This window comes from Musa acuminata, chromosome BXJ3-6 (assembly GCF_036884655.1).
Source record: "Musa acuminata AAA Group cultivar baxijiao chromosome BXJ3-6, Cavendish_Baxijiao_AAA, whole genome shotgun sequence".
In the NCBI taxonomy this organism is placed as follows: Eukaryota; Viridiplantae; Streptophyta; class Magnoliopsida; order Zingiberales; family Musaceae; genus Musa; species Musa acuminata.
This window is the reverse complement of record NC_088354.1, coordinates 4,859,199-4,881,187: the sequence shown is the minus strand read 5'-3', so window position 1 is coordinate 4,881,187 and position 21,989 is coordinate 4,859,199. Positions and strand designations below refer to the sequence as shown.

Sequence of the window (21,989 nt, the reverse complement as noted above, 5' to 3'; positions counted from 1 at the left end):
TTTGATATGGTAGAATAATTTCGATTCATTCTCATATAATCAATTTTTTTTTTTTTGATGAGTTTTAGTCTTAATATTTTTATTAGTATTTTTATAAATTTCGATACCAATATACATATCGGTTGTCGTCTATGTTCTTCGGTTTATGTATGTTTTTGGTTTGAATCATTTTTTATGTCGTGTATGTATATTAGTTTAATGTTCTTCAGTTTATTTATAATTATGATTGTATTTATGTTTTTGGTTAGATTTTATGATCACTTTTGATGTCGTCTATGCTCTTCAGTTTATTTATGATCACTTTTGGTATTGTTTCTTTAGTTTATTTATGATTGTGGTTTTATTTATGCTTTTGGTTAGGTTTTATGATCACTTTTGGTATTGTCTATGTTCTTTAGTTTATTTATGTTTTTAGTTAGGTTTTATGATCACTTTTGGCTTGTGAAACACATATTGTATGATGTCATCGCCCAATAGAACATACAACTTGAAAATACAGATTGTATACGTGTAACCATCTTAGACTAGAATATTTCGGATGATACATGATCGGATGAATGAATGTTCAGAAAACATTCTTGGTCAAAATGTTAACTTGGAATCAGATGCAATAATAAATTTACACCTCCCATCAGAATCTCTAACAACAAATTCTATGCCACTATTGTTAGTATTATCCAAGGATTAGTGGCTCATCGCTAAAATCGTGATGATAAGAAGTAGAGAGTTTTGATGAATGAGTATAATAGAAATATTTTAGATATATAATAATTTTATATTTAAAAAAAACCTAAAAACTAGTTTTCAGTGACCACCACAGATAGAATAATTGTCAGCAAGACAAGTATGGGAATGTCTCGGCTATGATCATGAGATATGATGGCCATGTACTGAAGAACAACAAATTGGTGGCCTCTGCTAAGAGAACAAAAGAGATTGGCACCCACAACCTACTGGTTCTTTTTGCGGCCGTCAAAGGAAACCGGAGGCAAAGGCGCAAGCATTGGAAACTAGCTGAAATCGCAAATGTCCATGAGATACTGATCATTAAAATACCAAAACAATTCGTTACATGAGATATAAGGACGACAAAAAGGATCGGAACAGCCTACAGTCTAATCAAAAGAGATCGGTAGTGATATGATCAGGTCATTTACGGGCATCCCATTACTTATTTTTTAGAGTTCGGCGAAAACATTTGTAGTGGCTTCTCATAATAGTAGAAGAGAGGAACATTACCGCACTGGCTGTTGATTGTAGTGGCTCTTCTCCTTCTTCTTTGCAGCTGCAAGCCTCGCACTCCTCGCGGCTGCCTCGACAGCAGCAGCTTTTGCGGCAGCATCCATCTCTTTGTTCGATTTCTTCTTCTTAGAGGAAGCCACTTTCTTTAGCCTCTCCTTCATATCAACCGTAGGTGTATCCTCTTCTCCAGGTTCAGCGACTTCATCTGGTTTCTTGTTATTATTGAGATCTGCAAGCTGTTCCTCTTGTTCCTTGGTGTCCTTGGAAGATTTATCTTTTTTGGCCTTCTTTTTCTTTGAACTTTTGCTTTCTGAAGGAGCACCTGTGTTTTCCTTTTTCTCTCCATCACCACTATGCTCCTGTTGTTTCTTATCTGAGAAAATTGACAGATCGAGGAAATTTTAGCAGGAAATACACATTCATCACAGAAACAATTACTAGATTATCATTTGTACAAACTAAAAGAGGTATATATATGCATGTTAAACAAGACAACATTGACTGCATGTGTATGTATATAGATGTATATTATATATGCATGAACCAATTTCATATATACTGTAATATCTCATTCTACTGAATGTAAAAGTCTACCATTTGCCTCATCTTGTGCAGAATTGCCGTCTTTGCCGGAAATGCCAAGCTCATTTAGAATTGCATCAAGTTCTTCCATTTCCTTTTTCTTAAGCTCCTTCTTTGATAGCTGCCTTTCTGCATCTTTCGCAGGTACTGAAACAGGCGCAGGTTTCTCTATTATTGGCTCACTTGCAAAAGCAATCTCAGGTTCAATTTCAGGTTCCTCTTCAACGTCATCTTCACCGCTATCAAGACCATTATCCTCGCTTTCACTTTCCTAAACAAATCCACAAAGACAACAAGTCTTGAAGATTCTAAAGTAAATTAATGACAGTTAAACTAAAAAAATCTTTAAAACACATTATTAAACATTACATTATAAACAATAATTTGTTAATAAATTTGCAATCAAACTTGTAAACCATAGATATCCACAATTAAAAATGGTATGAGGAGCATTGATGTGCTAAGTTCTCTTGGAGCCAAAGGGCATGGCACAACCAAAAGCACAGGCCCACAACAGGCCTCATTGAAGCAAGGCTCGAAAGAAAAACTTGTCTTAAGCACAAAACGGTGTACTCAAAATTTCCTTACAATTGCATAACATATTTCACTCATATGGTAGACTTTGTATTAATTGCAAAAGAAAAAGAACATTAAGTATTTAAGTGCGTGTTCATATCCAACAACATTAATATTAGACATCCGGAACTAAATTAATAGATAAAGCATCACGCTGTTGAGAGAAATTAGACAAAATAGAACAACACATAATTATACCCATGATACGGATAACCATGTAATAGATGTGACAACATTGTAACAAGGGCTTGCTTAGCTCTCAAGACCATGAAGCAAAAGCTTTGGACAACAAGAAGTTGCTGTAATGTCCCAGCTATTTAGGGTAATTTATATAGATCTCTTCCTACCATTGCAATCTATATAATATTATATCTCTAGGTGAATCAAGGGCATGCAAATCTTCCTACTATTTCTAATAGTCTTCTCAAGTCTCCTCCTACCTCTCCTTACAACACTAATCCTAATTGCCATATCATCTTATCAACAGATTTAAAGGTCTCAATTGAACATTTTTGTATCATCTTAGACAATTTTTCCTCACTTTATCCTCTGCTAAGGCTACACTTATTTGTTATTATTGTTATTGGATGAAAACAATTTTTTATTTTTATCTTCTCTCATAACTCCATACATCTATCTCAACATTCTTATGTCAACTATAATAACTTTGTACATGTTATTTCTTAACTATCCAACACATTAATCCATATAGTTGGTTTTATAACTGTTTTACAAAATTTTTCTTCTAGTCTAAGGAAAACATGATGATTAACCACTTAGTTTATACTCCATGATAAAGTCTTCATCAATCTCTCATTTTTATTGAACAAAAGATCCAAGATATACACTTTTCCTTATCAAAACTTCTACATCATCCATTCTTGTGACATCCTCAATTTTTTCTTAGTATTGTTCACATTACATTTCATTTATTCAATCCTAGACCTACTCAATCTAAATCCTTTAGTTTCAATGGTTTGCCTCCATAATCAGGCTTGAAGTTAATCTCAACTTAACTTACTTCAAATATCTTGTATACAAATAGTAGATTTATCCGTTACCAATGTGAAAAAAAATAAAGACTCAAGGTGACCCTAGATTCAATCCTATAATTATATGAAAACCCACCAGAAACACTCCCTATATTTCTAACATCATTGACTAGTCTATCTTATATATTCTTTGGAACATCCCCATAATACTAGGTACTCTTTTCTTTTAAAAAAAATCACCACAATAAATCACTCATAACTGTATTGTAGGGTTTTCCAAGTCTATGAAGATGCAAAAAAATCAATTTTCTTATCTCTGTATTTTTTGTCATTGATTACCTCGATAAAGTAGAAGCACCTACAGTTGATCTTAGAGATACACAACCAAATTGATTTTCGACAATACGTGTTCGACATCTTATTCTTTCTTCAGTCACACTTTCCCAAATGTTCATAGTGTGACTCATTCATTTAATCCCTTCATAATCAAAACTTCCTGGTATATATCTCTCCTATTCTTATAAATTCATACTAAGAAACCTTTTCTTCATTCATCCAACACCTTTGTAATCCTCAATTTTCTAAAATAAACTACTCACTTAAACCACTCTTGATCTGCTAGTCTCATTTAAACCTCAAAAGGGATGCCACCAACCCCTATATTTTTCCCTAGTGTCAACCTCTTTAAATCTTCCTTTATCTCATTTATTATAGTTTTAGGAACCAATCTATGATTTTTAATTTTACCGCTACTCACTATATCTAAAATCAAATTAACTATAAAATGATTGTTAAATAATTTATATACATATTTTTCTTATTAATCTTCATATGATTAACAAGTACCTTAAAGTCTTCATCCTTTTACATCTTAAGTTATCCAAATCTCTTCTTTTCACTAATTTTATCAATTCAGTTAAATGTTTTTTTTCTCATCTTTAAAACCTAGATTACTATAAGAACTATAAGTCAAGGATTTTGTCAAACTTATGGCTTTCTCTCTCTCACTTTTTTTTTGCTACTAATTTTCTAAACCTCTCCTTATTTTTGTAACTTTTGCAAATATTAACATGTTCCTTTTGTAGTGATTGCTTTTTAATCTTCTACACTCCATCACCAACTCTCTCTTAAAGACTACACCTCTACCTTCAGTTATCCAAGAATCTAGTTTGTCATGAGCATAATCTTAAAAGACTTCAAAGTCCACATGGCTTCCTTCTCCATCCTACTTTAGAAAACCTTATATTACCATCTTTGAAACTCCACAGTCTAATTATTACATAACTATTTGCTGTTTTCCCCCTTCCATTTCCCAAAACATACATCTGATACTATTAACTTGTGTAGATTAATCAAGCTTTCTCAAGGCATCAAATACTCTTAAGAAATCACTAGTGAATTCTCCAGGTATAACCTGTGTAGACTAATTAAGCTTTCTCCAGGTATAACTTCACAATCATTAACTCTAATCACTAGTGAAGAAATCCCCCGAGCAATAATCATGTCCATTCTTATAATGTTCATCTCTTCTCATGAAATGAGATATCAAATTTGACCTAAAACTAAACATAGATAATATTTACCAAACAACCTTGTCTAGATAAGCAGAACTAACTAGAATGATGTGACAATATGCCTTCCTTTTTCTGCCACCAGCTCTCCACTCGATAGGAAAAATATGCTAAAACATTGATCTACAATTTCCAACTGAGAGTTGTGCTTGGATTACAAATAATAATTAATTTACACAAAAAAACAAATTAATTCTTCATGAAAGGGTTAAGTAAAAGTACAACAAAACTGACTTGACCATGAGAAGTTTAGAATAGATAATGAAAATCCGGTTATAAATCAAAATTTATGACAAAATTCAATATTAACCAAAAGGATATATTAACAAATAAGAAATTACAATGAAATCACAAAATTAATATACAACTTAATCTGCTACATAACACGGCACCACATTTAAGCTGCAAAGAAGAGAATAATTCATGCAGTTGGAAAGAATAAAATATTGTGAACATGATGCAGAAACAAACAGCTTGCAAGATAGATATTATACAGGCAGCAAGTATTTAATCTGATAAAAGGTTCTTAATCGTAATCATTCTTACATGAATTTAAGATATTAAACTGATTAGGGAAAAATTATCTTTTGGGAACACAGACATGTGGACATCGATGTGGTAGATAACAACAAAATCAGTCATTTCAAATATGCCACATCACCCAAAACGACAAAAAAATATTCTACCAATCAAGAATGATTTAGAGAATATTTTCTTTATCACTAGTAAAGAGGCCCTGACTATAAAAAGGATGTTCTTTTCCTTCTCAATCGAGACTCTCTCTATTCTCCACCTTGGAATCCTACCATCTAAGGCTACTAAGGCATTGGGACCGCGATTCAAAAAAATCCAACAATCTTTCTTCGCAGAGGCATTGGAGGCACACAGCAATGCATCTCGGCACTTTGGGAACCCTCTACTCCTTCCATCGGTATTGAGACTCAGGTTCGGGTTGATCTCAGTTCCTGCACCTCCTTCAGGCCCAGACCAAGTCACCAAGTCAAGTCGTTTCTACCATCTCCCTAGGAGACTGACTTTGAAGATAACTTACGCACCAAAGTCCCGAAATGGGAATTCGTATATCAGATAAATTTGTATTCAACTATTCTAAAGCTCATAATTCAAACATATTTATATTGAACCACCCGAAAAAATTATAATTCATGTCATGAAGTTGAAAAAACTGCTGAAAAAACAACTACTTCGACAATTATAATCTACAACACAAGTAGCCATATGGACAAACAAGTTTATTGCACAAACCTCCTCTACGACTGCAACAGATTCTTTGTTCTGCTGTTGCTCCGACGACCCCCAGACGGACTGGGGAGGCGCTGTGGTCGCAAAGTAATCATCGTCATCGTCAACATCGGCCCAAGATGTTGACGTTAATGGTGTCGGAGTCCAAAACACCTGCGGCTCCGGCTCCTTCGCCTGGCTCTTGGACGATCCCGCCTTGCTCTTAGTCTCTTTGTTCGATTTCTTCTTCTTCTTAAGGGTTTCGAGCGCTGCGAAAACGTTGGTGCTGTTAATCTTCAAGGGCCCATCGTCCCTCCTGCTTCCACCGCCAGCCATCTCTCCCTGCGCAACGCTAATACAGATCCAACCTACGGTTTCAAGTTCTGCAAAAGACCACCTCAATGGAAAAAAAATCCGCAGAAGCTCCCAAATCTCACGGATTCAAGAACCCCGGAACTATATAACCTCTTACACAACAAATCAAAGAACAGGGATCGAGTTTCTCAAGATCCACACTTCGATGAAGTGTAACAAACAATCAACCAAATGGTTCGATTTTAGCAACGAGTTCTGATGAGATCTCCTAAAAAGCGAGATTTTTTGCAGGGAACCAAATTTACGACTGGGGGAAAGATCAGAAGAAATCGAATCACGGGGATTGCAAAGGCCGGCGACGGGTGGTCGGTCAAGAAAATTTACAGGATGATGATGAGAAAGGATTTCCAGAAGTAAATCCCAGAGTATCGGAACGAAGAGGATCGATTTCTAGGGTATCGATGCAAGAAAGGGAGCAGTCGAAGGAGGAGACGAAGAGGCCGGGCGACGGCAAACGGGTAAAGAGTGAGATTAGGGTAAACAGATAACGTCGTCGAAGCCACCACGATAGCGTCTATTTTCCACATATATAATAAAAATACTCGCTTATTCATTTTCGTTTACCGATTGACTTACCTAAGTCATGGATCATTTGAGATTACTCATCCGGGTCCCACACAACCAAGGACAAATCACCACTGAACAAACAGGTATATGATGGGGTTAAAGTAGAACCCGTCAAGCAAATATCTTTATCTTGTGAGCGAGGTAGGACCGCGGTTAACCGATGACACCCGGTGAGAGGCCAGACTCCAAACCACGGACGTTTGCGGATGGCCTTGGAACATCTTAACCTAACCTGTATCCGAGGCACTACATTGATCATCCAGATCATGTCCGTTGGATCCACATCGGAGGGAGGTGATTCCATGTACGGCAAGAAGATCCTACGGACGATAGAAGTTGAACCCGGTTGAATAGTGGAGATCGTTGCGTTATAATAAGGATTATAACGGGAAAAATGATATTTAGGAATTAGGATGACAATATCAATAAGAAATCAATAATAAATGACCCATGTAACTGAATTCGAAATAATTAAAACATTACGGCTTTATGTTATATCAGTTAAAGATTATTAAAATTAGCCACCATCCATAAAATCTTGCTATAAAGTTTCAAGGCTTTTAACAGCTACGTTAATTGATGCACTACATTTTTATGTGATTTTGTGAAACACCACATGGATACAGTCTTAAATACATTGTTGTCTTGATACCTGACATGCATTGTAAGAATATACCTCACTGGGAGAATTGAGATTGTTTTCCTATCAATTCATTGTTTCATACATTTAATTTGTGGTTACTATATTTTCAGACACAAGCAGATTTAGGCAACATGAGCTTCAAAGAAATAGTTTATCGAGTCATTAACTTTTAAGGAACATGATAAGTAAACTTCAAAAGAGTAGATTTATACTTCTCTGCTGCTCGTGCTGGTAAATATACTAAATTCTCCATGAAAATTGAGGCTTAGTATCTCATATCAACCATGATGATGCATTAATCCATAGAAAAGATGAGCAAAATGAAGTAACATTCACAGGAAGTGTAAGCAACCAGCAGTGTGTTGTTGCAGTTATTCGACATTTATTGCAAGGAATGGAAGCGCAGTCATTTCGTACGTGCATGGCGAGCGCATGCACTTCACGTCCATGAGATGGCCATGGGGCACGTCACCACGTGCTTGTCCGAGATCCACTCGAGCTTGCCTCCGGAGAAGGAGCTGTTTCCTGCGGACTCTGTGGAGTTGACGCTTACTCTGATTTGGAAGCTCGCCTCTTGGCCGGGCCTCCAGAAACGAAGCTCGTACGCGGAGAGCTCCACCGTCACCCCCGGCGGCGCCGTGATCTGGGCACGGTAGTCCTCGGCCACGTCGCCCACGTTCTTCGCGGTTCGTTTGAGGGTGATCACCTCCCTGTTGTTGCGAGATAGACGGACGGCGAGGGAGGGGCAGTTCAGCTGCTGGGCGTGGATGGGATGGACGTTGGAGCACTTGACTTTGCGCCCGACGAGCACCGTGACTTCCTTGTTGCTGTAGCCGAGGCCGCAGAGGTAGCCGGTGTAGTCATTGGTGTTGATCTCGTAGAGGAGGCCCGGATCCACAGCTCCCGAGGGGTTCACCTGCCCGGCGCCGACCGCGAAGATGACGGCGGTCGTGTTGGTGTACTCGTCAACGATGTAGTTGCCGTCGAGGTCGAGGTTCTTGGCCGACGTTATGATTGCCGATTGTATCGCCGAGGGCGACCACTCGGGGTGCTTGGTCTTGATGAGCGCCACGATCCCGCTCACGTGAGGTGCCGCCATGGACGTGCCGCTGAGGAAGTTGAAGGTCGGGTCTACTATATTCGTCGGATATGGCCCGACCTTGAACGGCCAGGCGGCTAAAATGTTCACGCCGGGCGCGAGGACGTCCGGCTTCAGGATGCCGCCGTTTGTCACTGCCGGTCCCCTGGATGAGAAGCAGGCGACCGCCGGAGTCGGCCGCTGGCCGAAGACGGTGTCCTCGAAGACTATCGTGGCCATGGCCGAGTCCATGGCTGCCAAATAGTATTCCAGGACCTTCAATCCGTCCTCATATGTCAGGTGGCTGGCCGGGAGGACATGAGCCTCAGCGTCGGTGGTGTAGCCCTCGTTCTTCCTGTTAATGATGATCATGGCGGCGCCTCCGGCTTTGTAGACCACCTTCCCCTTCTCGATGTTCTCTATCTCACCAGTAAAACACACGACGATCTTGCCAGACACATCGATGAAGTCCAGAGATCCGTTGACGCAGTATCTGGCTAGAAAGCCTCCTGTTGCGCCGGGGATCACGATCGGCTTCAAGTCGGAGGAATTGAAGGAGCTCGGTTGGTACGCCGACTCGCCAGCCAACTCCGTGCCGTCGCCGAGCTTCACGATCGCACTGATCCTCCGGTCGGTCGTGCTCGCCCCGACGGTCAGGACCCACGGCGCTTCGTGAGACAGCGAGCTGTTCTTGGGGCCGTAGTTGCCGGCGCAAGTGACGGCGGATATCTGGTGGCGCAGCGCTGCAAACGAGCCTTGCGCGACGGGGTCGTCTGTGAAGTTATCCGGCGTTTCTTTGCCGATGGACATGGATATTATGTTGACCTTATCCTTGATGGCGCGCTCTATCGCTGCCAATATGTCGCAGTCATGGCAAAGGCCCCGGAAGCAGGCCTTGTAGATGGAAAGATGAGCTCTGGGAGCCATGCCCGAGGCCGTGCCGAGCGCCATGCTCAGTACCTCGGCGTCGAAGACGAAGTTGCCCGCCGCAATGCTAGCCACATGTGTGCCGTGCCCGTCGTCATCGATGGCGGAGACCTTCTTGCCTTTTTGGAACGCCCTCGCGCCGACGATCTTATGGTTGCACTTCACCCCGCTCTTACTGCTGCAGGACCCCTTAAATTTTTTCGGTGGGCGCGCCATGCCGTCGTCGCTGAAGGAAGGGTGGGAGGGGAAGATCCCGGTGTCGATCACCCCAATCACGATTCCCTCACCCCAGGAGGTCGTCCGCCATGTGCCATTCCACTGGCTCAACCCCAAGAACTCCGGCGTGTACGTCGTCTGGATCCGCCGCACCTTGTCCGGCCGCGCGTACACGAACCCATCCATGGCTTCCATGGTCCTCACCTCTTCCGCCGTCAACCTCGCAGCGAACCCGCTGATGGCTTCCCTGTACGAGTATAGCAGCCGCGGCTCGCCGGAGTCGAGGGTGGTGTTGGGCAGGAAGGACTCATGCCACCGCTGAAGATCTTCACTGCTGAGGAATTCTATTCCCTCGGGCTTCTCGACATGAACGATGTAGGTTTGCAGGCCATTAGGGTTGCCTCCCTGGTCATCGACGATGGGAAGAAGCTGGCCTTCACTCACCCAAAGAGCGAAACCATGGAAGAACAGGAAGAAGACGTAGCATCGGAATAGGAGTGCACAACGGTGCCCCATTGGAAATGGATGAAGATGTTGCAGACAAACTTGCGATGGTTTGGTGACTGAGAGCTCGCATGATGAACGTAAGATATATACACTGCGGATCTCAGGGATGAAACATACTGCATTTGGTGTCTTCTGATGTGGACGTACGTGGTTTGCTTTGTTTACGAGCAATACGACGATGAACGAAGGTGCCCCCCAGGCTAATAATGCTGTGTATAATTCATGTTGATGCTAATAATAATGATCATATCATGCAGTGATAGATGGGAATACAAGAGGGGTTCTTTGTGGCCTTTTCAATTTCATATTGGCCAATGATGCCTTCATCTTTCTCGTGGGAGGATATCCATATCATTATTGTACATGAGCTTGGACTAAGTACACTAGGGATTATTGCAACAATATACATACACACACACACACACACACACACACACACACACACACACACACACACACACACACACACACACATATATATATATATATATATATATATATATATATATATATATATATATATATATATATATATATATATATATATATATATATATATATATATATATATATACACACATATATATATATATACACACACATACATATAGCAAATTTCCAAAAAAAAAGTCATTTTTCAAAAGAGCGCATTTTTAGATAAACTAATTACTCTTTAAAAGTAAGATAATTCATTCTCTCCTCTTTCATTGTTCTCTAGTTAATTTAGTTTAGCACTTGATAGTTATTAGAATAGATAAAGAAACAATATTTCATATTTTCATAAAAAATAATTTTAAAAAATATATGGCTATAAAAAACTTGATACGAATGACATAAGATTTTTAGAATAGTAAAATAAAGCTATGCATTTTGTTTTAAAGAAATAAAAATAATCATAAATTGATACATTTTTATATCTTCTTTTGTACTTTGTCATATTGCAATAAAACCTCAATTCCGAGATGTATGCTCTTTAGATCAAAATTGTTCCATTCGGTGATATTGTTTTCTAATTATATGTTTGTCTCTTTAGAGCATTAAATTATAAACATAATAAAAAAAATATTTTTCTCTAATTATGCACATATATTTGATGGTATATGAAATAGGGATTGGCTAAGGTATTGTTTAGCTCCTTGTAGTGTTGACCCCATACTTACTTGAGTTTTGAGTTAAGACATAGCATGTTTCTTTTGTAAAAAATAAAAAAGAAAAGAAAAACTCTCCCTCGTCCCATGAAAGACTCAAATCCTTGATTACGATTAAAGAGATTAAAATATAATACAATAGTAGATATTTTCTTAAAGAAATTTAGACTAAAAAGGTCAACTGCAACAATAAATTTAAAGCCATCAATTCTAATGCATGAAAAATGACTTGAGAAAAATTCATTTATTATGTATATATATTTTCTAGAGTTAGTGTAGACAACCTTGTCGTTGTAGTATAGTGGTGAGTATTCCCGCCTGTCACGCGGGTGACCCGGGTTCGATCCCCGGCAACGGCGTGTGCTTTAATCATTTTTTTATTATGTATTGATTAGATTAATTAGTAATTTTTTTCATGAAAAAAAAGAAATATATCAGTTTAGTGACTGACTCTGACATCAAAACTAGTTATAGTTATTTTATTTTATTGATGATAATTAATTGATGTAAATATTATTTTAATTTATCGTTAAGTTCGTATTGATTTTAATTTATCATTTTTTTATTATGTATTGATTAGATTAATTAGTAATTTTTTTCATGAAAAAAAAGAAATATATCAGTTTAGTGACTGACTCTGACATCAAAACCAGTTATAGTTATTTTATTTTATTGATGATAATTAATTGATGTAAATATTATTTTAATTTATCGTTAAGTTCGTATGTGAATTCGAACCTAAGATTATAATGCACTAATCGATACGAATGGAAATAATTGTTAATATCTTTAACTTGACCAAAAAGGAAAAAAAGATGCTAAAAATTAGTATCTCTCAACAAATAAAATCTGAAATATGAATGGCTTTCCCACCTAATTTTTATTTTTACTTTTATTTTATGTAGAGATTAAATATATTTTTTTTTATTTTTTGATTTAATTTAATTATATTATTATGTATGGATTCGATTAATTCTATCCCAACTAGATTACTTCAACCACTACAATAATTCATGAGCGATTATGGAAATAAAATATTGTAATTCATCTCAATATCTTAAAACTCTTGATGACACATGATTTGATAAGACTATAAAATAAGTTTGATTTTATAATCTATAGACACCATGCTTGAGGATATAATTGTATACAAGCTAACTTTCGATCATGATCATTTACTTGTGTATTCGTTTATTTTTCGGAGGATATTTGATTGTTCTATATACGATCGAGTAAGATTATAACACGACTTATTAAGTCGGTAATCATTATGAATTTATGAATATTTTTTTTTTATTTTTATATAAATTATTAATTAGGTCAATACTGTCTTAAATCTTTGTTGGAGCTGAGATTGGGTCCAGATGAAGGCTAACTCTTCCTCTGAGTTCGAACCGCAGTCCTACTAGCTCGAGCTCAACATAGTAGCAATGGTGGTCGAGACTCGAAGAACAAGTCGACACAGTAACTTACTCAGTTCATATATCAATACTATATCAAGTGCAGAATTAAGCAGTTGGTTCACAGGCGGCTCTCGTCGGCTTCCCAAGCTTTCCCACTAAGACGACGACAAATTCATCCTTTCCAAAACGCTCCAACTCTCGCACTCTTTCCGTGGCACAACACGACAACCAACTCTCCATCTCCGTCCCCCTACCGCTGCTTCAACTTTCCGCAAGCTATCTACCACATGATGTAGGACGTACTCCGACAGGCGGAAGCGGTCAGAACTTGAGGGCCACGTTGCCGCCGCCGTTCCCGTCCTCTGCCTTCACCGGCAGCGGCAACAGCGCCTTCTCCTCCGTCGATGGAGTTCCCTCTTCCTCCTCCTCCTCCTCTTCGTCTTCTTCCCTCTCCTCCCCTTCTTCCTCTTCCTCGATGCTCTCCGACCGCTCCCCGCCGCTCCTCACCTCCGACTCCGGCGAGCCGGAGGACCTCCCCTTGTAGGCCGCGACCCCGCGGTGGAGGGGAGGGTGCAGGTGGTGGTGATGCGCCACCGGTGGGGGCGGCGGGTAAAACTCCTGCGGCACGGGCGTGGCGGCGCAGTAGTGTGCGGGGGCCGCGTGCGCACCGTAGATGGCAGGGCCGGCTGCCGCAGCGGCGGCAGCAGATGTGGCGTACTCGGGCGGGACCCAGATGCCTCCCAGAACCACCAACTGCGGCGCAGCTGCCGCTGCCGCCTGCGGCGCCGGGGCCGGCCTCCTCGTATGAAGACGATACTTCTGTCACACATAGTAAAGGAAAAGGAAACCTGTCACTTTACAGCCAGAAAGAGAACAGAGAGATGGTGGCAAAATGGACTTGAGATCTCACCTGCAGGTGGCTTTTCACCTCATCATTGGTCAATCCATCCACCTTCATCAGCTCTCTTATCTGCTTTGGCGTGGCAACTGTTCCAAGTTTCAGATCAAAAGGTTAAACTCATACATATTTGAGGAAAGGAATTAAGCCACAGTCCAAACTTGTCTTTATAGAGAAGAAAACCTTCACATATATTCTCGCAAACATCTGCATATATTTACAATTCCTACCTTGGGAGCCTCCCAGTATCTGAAGAGCATTGACAAAGCGACGGTGCAAGTCCGGTGACCAGCATCTCCTGGCCTTCCTATGCGTCGGTGGCGCGGCCGCCTGGCCCTCGGTTGCGCTGCTGCTACCTCCCTTGCCATGTTCTGCTCCCCCTCCTCCGGTGCCATTTTCTCTTCTAGTGATGACACCTCCGTTCTCCAACTCCACGCACTTCTTGTCCTCGACCACCACCTTCTCCGGGGAAGCGAGTGCGAGCTCCGCAAGAGCGCGCGAGGCAGAGCGGGCGGCTTTGCTCTTCTCTTTGGAGAAAGGGAGGAAGGCGCCACCATTCCTTTGCTTGGTATCCAGTGAGAGCTTGGGGCTGACATCGAAGGCCTGCTCTGTCTCCTTCGGCGGCGGCACCGGCTGTTGCTTGGCGGCGTCGACTGGCGGGCTCCATAGCTGAGCTGAGACCATCCAGCTCGCCTTCTCAGAGTGCGCGCTGGGGTCCTTGTCGGACCCGTCCATGTTCATGTGTTTAAGAGGTATGAATTCTTCGAGCACCGGCCTCGGCCCCTGGTTTGTCTGATATGTCTCCAGCTGCTGCTTGTAACACTCGATCGCTGTTGTGACAAGAAAGAAGATGTAAGCCATGAATCATTGTAGGTCAGCATCGGTTGCACCATTGTGATTCCACTACAGCAGAGTGCTGGAGGACAGCGGAGAATTCTGAAACCAATCAGTCTGCCACGAACAATTCATTGAGGAGACATGATGTTTACTTACCATTGTTAAGAAGCTGCATGCAGAGGGGCAGCTCGCGCTTGAAGGCATCGATCTTATGCCGTTCTTCTTCGAGGCGGGCGAGGAAGTCTTGTATCTTCTGGGTCTGGTCAGGCTGCTCTCCTATCTGCTTTTGGATCATGGTGTAACTGTTGGGCTTGTAGTCTAGGCTAAGCTCAGCTGGTGAAGCCATGTCCAGGGCCACTGCTAATTAATGCCAGCTCTCCTAGAGGAAGATAAGATGAGGGGGGAGATGGTGATGATGATGGTGTTGTTTGCGCAAGAGGAATCAGGAGGGATGACCCTCTTTTTTAGGGTGAGTTTGAGGGGGGAGAATAAAGTGAGATTTGAGGAGCCGAAAAGAAAAAGCAGGAGATAAAGCATGGTAACTTCTTGCAAAGAACAAAGGCAAAAGCTTGTAGAGGTTCATGAGAAGGGAATCAAGGTGGCCAAGGGGTCATGTGCTCTGGCCCTGGTTTTGGTACCCTCGGACTCCCCTTGTACTAATTCAAATCAACTGCATCAAAAAAGATTCTTCTTCTTCTTCTTCTTCTTCTTCTTCTTCTGTTCCTTGTCCTTTTTGGTGAGCAAATCCACACACACAACTTGAGGTCTAACCATGTTTTGTGTAAAAGATCTACAGCAACTAGACAACATATGTCAAAGTAATATTTGGAGGAGACCATGATTCTGCAATGATTAAACTAACAAATGAGCAGTAAAGCTGTAGGAGCATATACTGCACATAAATAATTTAAACAAGTTATGCAGAGATTCTCTCTCTCTCTCTCTCTCTCTCTCTCTCACACACACACACACACACAGAGTCCATTTGAAAGGAAAGAGAGGTTCCTCTTCTTTCTTTTGTATTCAAAAGGTATACACTGGCTGTGTAACCCTTCACACTCACAAAGAATGCAAGGAAGGCTAAAAGGCAGGATATGTAATGCATGCTTAAAAGAATATTACTGTCATAGGGGCCTCCATAAGCAAGGAATATATTAATGGTGACCAACACACACACACACACACACAAGTCCATAAAATATGCTTTAAGGAGGGGGCAGCTCAACTCACCCCTCACTCACCCCCAAAGCATGCAAAGGGAAGAGTGCTGTGGGCTGGGGAATCTTCCATCCTGCTACTACTGCTAGCTTTAGAGGAAGTGGGCAGGAAGGTAAGTAGATTCCTGTATGCATTGAGGGAGGGGGGAGAAGGAGAAGAGCTGCATCGAATTCGCTGTGCAATTATGAGGGTTGGTCGCTTTCTGCATCAGTCTTCAGGTACAAGCCTCCAACCCATGCCTTTTGTGTGGATTCTCTCAAGCTTTCTCTCTAAACTTGTCCTCTAATTTCCTCTCTTTTTTCTTCCCTCCTTGTGTCTCTCGACCATATTCCCCAGCATCTCTCCTGTTGAATATACCTTTTGTCTAATGCGAGCAGGGAATATTCCCTTTGGGCCATGGAGATAGGATTGCATTTAGATCTCTAATTATCTTCTTCCTTAGTTTAAAGCTCAAGTTATCTACAGACGAGGATGATTCCCTGCCTTTGGAAAGGTGAGGGCAAGCCAAGAAGAAAAAGAACGGCCCTGACATTGTGTGGAATCCTTGATATGTTAGTTTGCTAATTGAGGCTTTTGTGCTCGTTAAGTTCTTTCTGGTAAAGTAAGATTGCCCCTTTTTTGTCCTAAAGGTCCATTTGATAGTTGGCAAGTCAGTTACTTGTTTGTAAGTATTTTTTATTACCTATATATATATATATATATATATATATATATATATATATAAATATATATAAATGGATTTAGGGGTTGAAATGTCATATGCTTGCTTGCAAGTTAGGTTAGAAGTCAAAATTACATTTTCTTCTTTTTTCCATGTTGTCTCCTCACATGTTATTGATCTGTCTTTTTGCATTAGCCCATTCTTCTCAGAGTATCAATGGTGGTTTTCTTTATTATGATGACAATCTTATATATGGAGATCCAAGCAATTCTATTACCTCAGTTTAGGCTCACTTACAGTGGATGTAGGAGAAGACTTTGAGTCTCTGTGAAGAGGGACTAAATAAATGTGCTGTCATTAAATTGCACTTAGACATTTAAAAACAGTGGTTTAGGCTCATCCGAATAGGGAAGGATTACTTGTAAATATGCATCATGGCATGGATTCACCAGTGACCTAGAAAGAGGCTTGAGTATCACAACAAGTGTTAGATAGGTATACCTCATGTAATTTGAGCTTAAAATTTGAGATCAATAGTTCAGTGCATTATGTTAATATGATAGTTATTCATAGCCCCAGGTCATGTTCAACAGGTTTATCTTGATTATGGAAACACTAGAAGAAAATTGCTAATTGCTTATAGTATGTAAATTACACTTCAGTTTTTCTTCAGATAGGTGAACCTGGGCAGTTCTTGAAGCATTTAGACTATCCTGATGTACTGTTAATCATCCAAAGAGGAAGCAAGTGAATAACTTCCCTTCATTAGCAAGTTCTAAGTCTGATTACTTGTGAAGGGGCTAAAGTATTTGAGTTAAGAGGTACTTAAAGCATTTGCCGTGGGAGGTTGATCTGAAAAACGGAAATGATTGGAATGGATCAGATTCATCTCCGGTGGTGCATCAAGTTATGTATCTGCATTGATTACTGAGAACATTGAACTTTTTCTTGTGTAGGAGAGGCCGACCGAGATCATGTAGGTTGCTTTCGGAGTTCTAGAGATTTCGTATCAGGCACAAAAAAAAAAAAAAAAAAAAAAAACCTAGACCGGAATCATTCGACTGTGTGAGCAACAATAAAAGGTGGACAGGTTCTTAGGCTTGAACAACACATTGTGATACATTTTGCCCGTAGAGTATGCAACATCTTCAGCCCTCACATCTGCAGGAAGCTTACAACTCAAATCATCTGTCTACATGACCTTTCTTGGTTCTAGAATGGAGGGTTGTTCTGTAGATATATATATATAGATTGAAAGGCTTAAGCATAGGAGAGCAATCCTCTATGCATTGTTTATTTTGTGACTTCTACCAGTAAGCAACCCAGTAGAGAATATATGTAAATTCTTATACAGAAAGTTTTTTTTGTGATGACTGATTTTTGATGCATTGTCAACATTGCAGCTGGAATCAAGTTCTCCAATGTAGTTTCGGCTGCCTTTTTCACATGGGTCATGAAACTAGAACCTGCACAAATGCTGCAAAGAGCCGATCCATAACGTGCCATGAAAAGAACAAAGCAGATCGGATAGAATTTTGGGATTTTTCAGGGACAAAACCTTGGTCAAATATGACTTCTCCAACTTGCTGCCAGGTAAGAGTTTAAGAGATTCCTTATACAAGCCTTGCTTTTTAGATTGTAGTGCACAGCTGTTGAAGACAATTCCTGCATCTAGAATTTCCTTTCATATAATGAAGAGAATTTTGATAGAAACACTTGACACCCAAAAAATAAGCTATGGACAAGATAACAAGGACTCTGGTCTGAAGTTGAACTGTACAGAACGATCATTTCGGCAGAAATGAAGCTGAAATAATTAAATCGCGTACCCGGTATACTCTTATTTGGTTTAGGTGTCAGACCTTTTTAAGGATTCTAAATTCTGCCGGGAAATTAAATCAATGGATGAGTTACCATTACAAGATTCTTAAGCTGGAAAAATCTTGATGTCAAAGTATAGTTAAGCATAGTTAAGATTCTTAAGCCGTTTGCTACTCTCATGTGTAAGTTGATTGATTGGCTCTGCTGCTTCTCATTTGAGCCTTTATGTTAAGGCTTAATGATGCCCTAATAGCCCAATAGGTTCATCTTTGCTTGACCCATGTGTGACCCATTGGGTCACTCACCAAAGTAAGCCTGGCCTATCCCTGCACCGAACCCTAATAAGAAGAAGATTGCTGAGGTATTTTTCAGATTCATAAGATCTTTAATTCAGTATTACTATAGCAAATATGTATGTCGACCTAACAAATTAACCAAATAACTGAGTGAAGATTTTATCTTTTATATTCCAGCTTTATCATGATGACTTTAACTCACGAAACTCAGTTTAATAGGTCTTATACTGATAGATTGGGACAAGATCTTCCTTAGTATTTCTCAAACCTTATTGTTCTTATCTCTGGATTTTTAAGCCGCAGAAAATTTTAAAGTCTTCTTTTTCTATTAGAGTTCAAGGACATCATCTTTTCAGTCTGAAAGTGGAACTCTTTATCAAGTTCATTCTCAATCTGTGGGGCTTCTCAACTTGCCAAATGTTCTCCATTCCCTTCTATACAGTCTTATCAGTAATTTCATAAAACAACTTTGATCGTAATCATGTTCGCTTTGCATAATAACACAGCATCTCCATTCAAGGTGACTCATTTATGTATCTACTATCTTCTATCAGTCAACTGCTCGTTTTGACACTCTCAGGCTCATGAAGCACAGGTAAAAATGAGAAACAGTCAAGATGTTTACCTTCAGATAAGACACAGACTGATCCTGGTCATAGACAGGACAGTCACCACAAAACATCATAGTTGAGGAAGAAAACAATAGATGTTGATTGCAATCCTTGGTGTAGTGCAGCCAAGAATCTGCATCCTTTTCAGAAATTATTGCATCTGCCAGAGTACGGCAGGTGCAAGTGAATCATGTATTCTCTTCTTGGATGACACATTAACAAGATATAAATGAGAAAAAGATAAGTTGAAAGGCTGAAAGAGATCCTGAACCAAGCCAGTGTCTTTTGTATTTGCTGCTTGCCATATCTCTGCTTCTGATTCCAAATGTTATGTTGCAGAAGCTAATGCATTCCAAAGTAACACTTTTTGATGCATTGATGTACCAGTCAACAGAAAGGGTAAAAACTGCTGCACTTTGCCACCTGTTGGTATCATCCATGATAGAAGAAAAAAAGTAGAACCTGACTGCACTTCTTTGTTTTGCTTTATTTTGAGTGTAAATGATTCTAATATTCACATTTAAATCACTGAATCAGGATTATTAAAACAACAAGAGTTAGATCACACTGGAATGCATCCATTGTTAAAATAATTAAGGAAAATGAAGTATAGATCACAAGAAAATGGATTACATCCTTATCAGGTCACTGATCAGGTTTTGAATCACAATTTTGTTGTGTTCATAATCACACGCTACACATGTGGCAATGTATATTACAGGTCATTACCTAAGAGCAACCAAACCATGATTAATCTATGATTAAGTTGAGTCTGACATGATAAGTGGTTGAGAATTGAGATATCCTTTATAATCTTAGAAAAAAAACTCTCTTAAATTTAGGTTTTCACACCCAACAAAACTAATGACTTCCAAATATCAACTCTTATACATAACTATGTAAGGATTGGTATAGAAGGATACTCTGATCTTTTGACTTGGTAACAGAGCTCTTTTAATATTGAACTGCTGAAACTAAACAGAAGGCATGTTGGCAAGAAAAAAATTGTTTTGAAGAGCAATGATAGAATCATTTTTAGATTAGATATTTTTATATTTTTCTGCTTTTACATAACACATACAGATAAATATATGGTGAAAGTAACAGTAACTGCATTTTTGTGAGAAATACTTGTTAACACAATTACACATTTTGAATAAATATTTCTAGAACACATATATATGGCCCAAACACTTGAACTTTTTTGGTGAAGTGACAATTGACAATAGTCAAAAGTGTTTCCATAAATTTCCGATCCAAATAGTGGCCTCTCTTGTGACATCCTGCAGCATATGCATAGCTTTCGACCAGCCCTTGACCTATTTAGACATGGCTAGTCATTGATGAATCCTTGGTACTGATTCTTGTGCATGCTTACAAGTAACACAATCCCTGCAGTATGATAGAGTACTGATTCTTCCTCGTGCTTGGCTGTGCAGGACATCAAAACATCAGTCCAAATGACATCATTTTGGTTGGAAGAGGAGAATCCTGCATCCTATGTGAGTCATGTGGCACAAGTTTTGAGATCACATCTGAAATATAAATTTCTGCCAGCTGATAGTGAGCTCTGACAGGTTACACACATTTTCACAATACCTTGCTACTTAAAAGTGTTCATCTCGTCCTAAAGCAATGAGAAAAGTGCTCATCTCAGTAATCAGCACTCATATCAGATCAGCTTAGATTTGGACTGAGATCATGTATCCTTGCAATTGGACCTTGATAAGCCAACTCAAGGGAAGAATGAGATCATATGAACTTTAATGGAACTATGACAAAACTTAAAGTTTGTGTCAGATGAAACAACAATTATCTGCTGCTGAACTTTTGTTGACAAAAGTTACCCATTTCTTGAGGAGTACTCATGGCCTCTTTGAAAGGTCTGGTGCAGGCAACAATATCCTTTTGCCATATGTGCCATAATCTGAAGCAACACAATCAATGCATTAGGAGTTGCATTGCTGATCTTTCTTGTCTATAAGCCAGAAAAAAAAAACAACTCTTACCTCGCGCTTGAATGTTTTGTGCAGTGTGGTAGGGAGGTTGGGCTTCAAGAGGGGGGACTCCTCAGGCAATCATGTCTGCACCCCCTTCCTTCCACTTCCTCGTTGGGGACAAGCTGGTGACCGAACAGACCATCAGAGGCTTGAGCAGACCCCAAAGCATGCAGCAGCACTGCACCAGAAGGCTGATTCATCACCACCTTTACATGTCCACCATAGTCTCCTCCCAATACACGTAAGGAAGGCGACGACTCCATCTGCATCCCTTTGATTTGACAGACCCAAATAAAAGGGCGAAGGCAACATTCCCTTGCCGAGGGGCACTCACTCGGTGGAGAAAGCTTGGAAGCATGGGATCACGTGGAGGCGACTGAGGGCGTGGCGTGACAGGCAGGCAGGCCGGCCATGAATGAGGAACTGCAGCAGCGTTGGCGACGCACTCAAACAGTTGTGTGCTCGGCTTTTGCCAAAGCTGCCGGTCATGTATATAAAGGAGCCCCCAAGAAATGCATGCATGATAAAAGCAACTGGCCATGAGAAGAGCGGTCAAAGCAGCACTCCATTTTCCTGCCCCT

General features: G+C 40.1%; 3 protein-coding genes, 1 long non-coding RNA gene and 1 other non-coding gene across 6 annotated transcripts; 2 read left to right on the top strand and 3 right to left on the bottom strand.

Moving 5' to 3' along the window:
- Positions 1-1,015: 1,015 nt before the first annotated feature.
- Positions 1,016-7,072, bottom strand: LOC103987023 (uncharacterized). The gene is made up of 3 exons (XM_009405204.3): positions 6,227-7,072; positions 1,837-2,095; positions 1,016-1,615 (listed from the first exon to the last, which is right to left on the bottom strand). Exons 1-3 carry the CDS (start codon positions 6,536-6,538, stop codon positions 1,236-1,238), a joined length of 951 nt encoding a protein of 316 aa, XP_009403479.2. The 5' UTR covers positions 6,539-7,072; the 3' UTR covers positions 1,016-1,235.
- Positions 7,073-8,060: 988 nt separating this feature from the next.
- Positions 8,061-10,563, bottom strand: LOC135639506 (subtilisin-like protease 4). The gene has a single exon (XM_065153276.1). The coding sequence runs from the start codon at positions 10,522-10,524 to the stop codon at positions 8,227-8,229; it is 2,298 nt and encodes a 765-aa protein (XP_065009348.1). The 5' UTR covers positions 10,525-10,563; the 3' UTR covers positions 8,061-8,226.
- Positions 10,564-11,950: 1,387 nt separating this feature from the next.
- TRNAD-GUC (transfer RNA aspartic acid (anticodon GUC)) lies at positions 11,951-12,022 on the top strand. Its single transcript has one exon. It is a non-coding gene; the product is annotated as a tRNA-Asp (tRNA).
- A 1,101-nt stretch (positions 12,023-13,123) lies between these two features.
- LOC103987021 (transcription factor NIGTH1) lies at positions 13,124-15,483 on the bottom strand. 2 transcript variants are annotated; one of them, XM_018827234.2, is made up of 4 exons: positions 14,958-15,483; positions 14,195-14,794; positions 13,977-14,053; positions 13,124-13,882 (listed from the first exon to the last, which is right to left on the bottom strand). In XM_018827234.2, exons 1-4 carry the CDS (start codon positions 15,145-15,147, stop codon positions 13,388-13,390), a joined length of 1,362 nt encoding a protein of 453 aa, XP_018682779.2. In that variant the 5' UTR covers positions 15,148-15,483; the 3' UTR covers positions 13,124-13,387. The 2 variants fall into 2 exon arrangements, with proteins under 2 accessions (XP_018682779.2, XP_009403477.2); XM_009405202.3 differs by having other exon boundaries at positions 13,124-13,885; positions 14,958-15,478.
- Positions 15,484-15,990: 507 nt separating this feature from the next.
- LOC135639967 (uncharacterized) lies at positions 15,991-20,976 on the top strand. Its single transcript, XR_010497112.1, has 3 exons — positions 15,991-16,237; positions 18,084-18,273; positions 20,848-20,976. It is a non-coding gene; the product is annotated as an uncharacterized LOC135639967 (long non-coding RNA).
- The last annotated feature ends 1,013 nt before the right edge of the window (positions 20,977-21,989 follow it).